Source organism: Lolium rigidum, chromosome 5 (assembly GCF_022539505.1).
Source record: "Lolium rigidum isolate FL_2022 chromosome 5, APGP_CSIRO_Lrig_0.1, whole genome shotgun sequence".
Lineage (NCBI taxonomy): Eukaryota > Viridiplantae > Streptophyta > Magnoliopsida > Poales > Poaceae > Lolium > Lolium rigidum.
In genome coordinates this window covers 15,476,376-15,479,623 of record NC_061512.1, presented here as the reverse complement: position 1 = coordinate 15,479,623, position 3,248 = coordinate 15,476,376, and the positions used below count along the sequence as shown (strand labels likewise).

General features: G+C 49.7%; 1 protein-coding gene across 1 annotated transcript; it reads right to left on the bottom strand.

The window, feature by feature from the left end:
• Positions 1-386: 386 nt before the first annotated feature.
• On the bottom strand, positions 387-2,329 carry LOC124651272 (cyclin-D5-2-like). The gene is made up of 5 exons (XM_047190383.1): positions 2,042-2,329; positions 1,857-1,943; positions 1,434-1,752; positions 1,209-1,345; positions 387-1,127 (listed from the first exon to the last, which is right to left on the bottom strand). The coding sequence occupies exons 1-5, from the start codon at positions 2,327-2,329 to the stop codon at positions 912-914; spliced, it is 1,047 nt and encodes a 348-aa protein (XP_047046339.1). The 3' UTR covers positions 387-911.
• Positions 2,330-3,248: the final 919 nt, after the last annotated feature.

Here is a 3,248-nt window from a genome sequence, read left to right as displayed (position 1 = left end):
AAAGGATACAAGGTACTTATCGATCATAATTGACAAGAGCTTTCTTTCGATACCACCTATTATTTTACTACATTTCAAATGCAACGCAAATGTTCTTGTTTGTTGCAATGTGGAATGCAAGTGCTGTAACAGGAAAAGGTGCATTGGATTCTCATCCCTGCTAAAAGGAAGCTGAAGAGAAGAAGAAAACATTGGCACAGGTATGAGTGAATGGCACTGAAAAACCTGCAGCTGCAGCTGAGCTGAACAAGAAACCCACAGGTTATCAAAGGGCAGCCTGCACACACACACACAACTGCAGGCACACACATGCACAAAATGCAATCTGATCCCATTTCTCAAGAACAGAAGCAGATGTTACACAAGTTACAACCACTCCCCAAGGAGATCGTCACAAACCAATGTTGTAACCCATGCATGCAAGTGCAGTGCATCTGAGTGGAACACCACTCCTCACTGATCTACACATCCACTTGCAGAAAACCTTTTCCCTTGGCTGGCTCTACAAACAATGGCCAGCCCCCTCAGCCTTTCAGTGCTACTGCTGCATCTAGCAGCATCTCACCATATGCAATGCAAAGATGGCATCCACAATGGCATAACCAAACCAGTGCACATTTTGGGTGAATTTCACAGGAAATGTGCTCCATTTGGGGACTTGAAATGAGGCTCCACTGAAGCTCTCCTCTCCTCAGGAAAAGCTCAGCCCTTATCTTTGCTCATCTCTTACCCCTCCCACAAACCAATCCAAACCAATCCAACAGCATTGCCAATGCCAACCATAGCAACGACAATGGATGAAAGAACCTAACCAAATTTGATGGTGGAAAAACAAAAAGGAAGATCAAAGCCAAGTCCCCCACTTAGACATCTGACAGAAAAAATTGCGTGTCTCCGGCGGTGCTAGCTTCTCAACGGATGCCCGGCAGCTCCAACCTGATCCGCTTATTCGTTTCCGACACCGCTGCCATGAAGGCGGCGGTGTCAGCAACATCATGAACAAGAAGAGAATCATATGTACTGGTGGCAGCTTCATTGGAGTCTGAACATGGCAGTGATCTCTTGCAATTGCTCATCCTGTTTCTCAAGTCCCCAACCATCATGCTGTAGCAGGCATGTACATGCTCCTGATCAATGAAACAAACAAAAGTTGATCACGTCTGTTGATCAAAATGATGCAACAAGATCAATTGATCTGTGCAAGAAACCTTCTCAATGTGGCAGGATGGAGATAGATTGCCCATCTTCGTCTCCAGTGCTTCTCTGGTCAGCAGAGCTCCATAGGATGCAGCCAAGATTGCAGCTGCAGCCACAGTGGATGGTCTGTAATCCAGCACACTGCCGGCTGCATGGACACAGCACAAATCAGTCAGACAAAATGCAAGAAAAGATTTGATTGTGATGTGTTTGAAAGTAGAGGATTATGAACGAACCTTCGGCTGTGGCAAAGATGAACCCGATGGACTTGAGGGCGACGCGGGCGGGGTCATGGCCGTCATCGCCGCCGCCGCCGTGCCGGTCGAGCCGGGAGGAGAAGCAGGGGAGGTAGTCGAATGGCGTGACGGCAGCCATGCGCCAGCCGAGCGTGGACAGCAGGAGCAGCTCCATCCGGCGGACGGAGTCGGAGCAGAACTCGTAGCCCCCGCCAGCGTCGAGCTCCGACAGCGCCGGCGCGCCGTACTCCTCCATCTTGGCTGCCACGGACACGCAGGCCACGGACAGGAGCCGCGCCGCCCACGGCATGGCCGCCCTCTGCAGCACCAATGCACCACGTCATCCTCCCGTCCCGTCCCCAAGAAAACAGAGATGATACATTTGTTTTACGGCGGCGGTGGCAGCCGGTGATTGGTTATTACATCGACGCGTCGCCGGAGGAAGAAGCGGTCGAAGTAGGCGATGGCGAGGTACGCCGTGCGGTGGCCGAACCCGAAGCACCCCCGCGTCTGCAAGTGCAAATCAGATGCCTGGCGTCAGTGATCGATCGATCCTGGCATCAGTCAATCAGCAAACTAATCGAGAGAGTGGGGAGCTGAGTGCTCACTTGGAGGATCCATTTGACGGCTGCGAGGCGCGCCTGGCGGAACCAGTCCTCGGAAGCGGCCGACGAGCAGTCAGCATCACCAGAATCAGAGGAGGAGCAGAAGCTGGCCTCCTTGGAGACCAGCTGCTCCACGTACTCATTGTCGCCGTCCTCGTCCTCGGCGGCGGCCGCACCGGCGTAGAACGAGAAGAGGTCGCCGTCGTCAACGACTCCGTCCCCGAGGTCGGCGCCGTCTTCGGGGCAGGTGAGCGAGAAGGCGCAGGACGAGCAGTCCTCCATCGCCGCCATCTCGCGCGTCCTGCCTCTAGCTACCTACCTAGTACAGTCAGCTAGTCACTGACCTGCCGTGCTGAGGTACCTTAAGCTTAAGCAAGAAGCATGAGCGAGCGAGCGAGAGGCGACGCTGCTACGGCGGTCAGCGGAGGCGGCGGCGGAGGCCGGACCTGGAGCAGAGTGGGGAGTGAAGTGAGACCGAGAAGGAGGCTCCTCCCCTCTATTTAAGTGGCTCTCGTTTCATTAAAAATTTCATCTTTTTTACTGCTCTTTATCCATCTGTTTTTACTACATCTAGCCATTTGCGATTGTTACAGCTCTGGTAAGTCCGACTGAGATGAGATGAGATGAGATTCATGAATAATGAGGAGTACGTTGGTACTGCGTCTGAGTGAATCTAAAGTGTATCCGTGTATTTACGCATCTGTCATCAAGAATTTATTAGCCGCGCTATTTATTTACTGCGAGATGATGCTAGAGCCAAAATAAATAAACACATAATGGTCGTGTTAGTACTGTCGCCAGGACGTCCTCTCCGCCGGAGCACGGATCTGGTTGTTCGGATACGGAACAAAGGACGAAACGAAACCAACATTATGTGCTTTCAAATTTCTTTCTGATACTTAAGTATGTTCATTTTATTACTTCCTCCATCTACAAATAGATATCCGAGGTTTATCTAAATTTAGATGCATTTATACACTTAAAAATGTTTAAATAAATTTAATTTTAGATAAACTTGCGACATTTCTTTTGACATAGGTAGTATTTCTATTTTATAAGCAGATAGAGATCGAGGACATAGAATTTGCATCATACAATGCACCTATATCGGATAACATTTTTCAACAAATAAAATATATTAAATATCTTTTAAAATGAGGCAAAAGACTAGTCATTTTATTAAGTAATGGGAAGAGAGTTGGATGGTGCC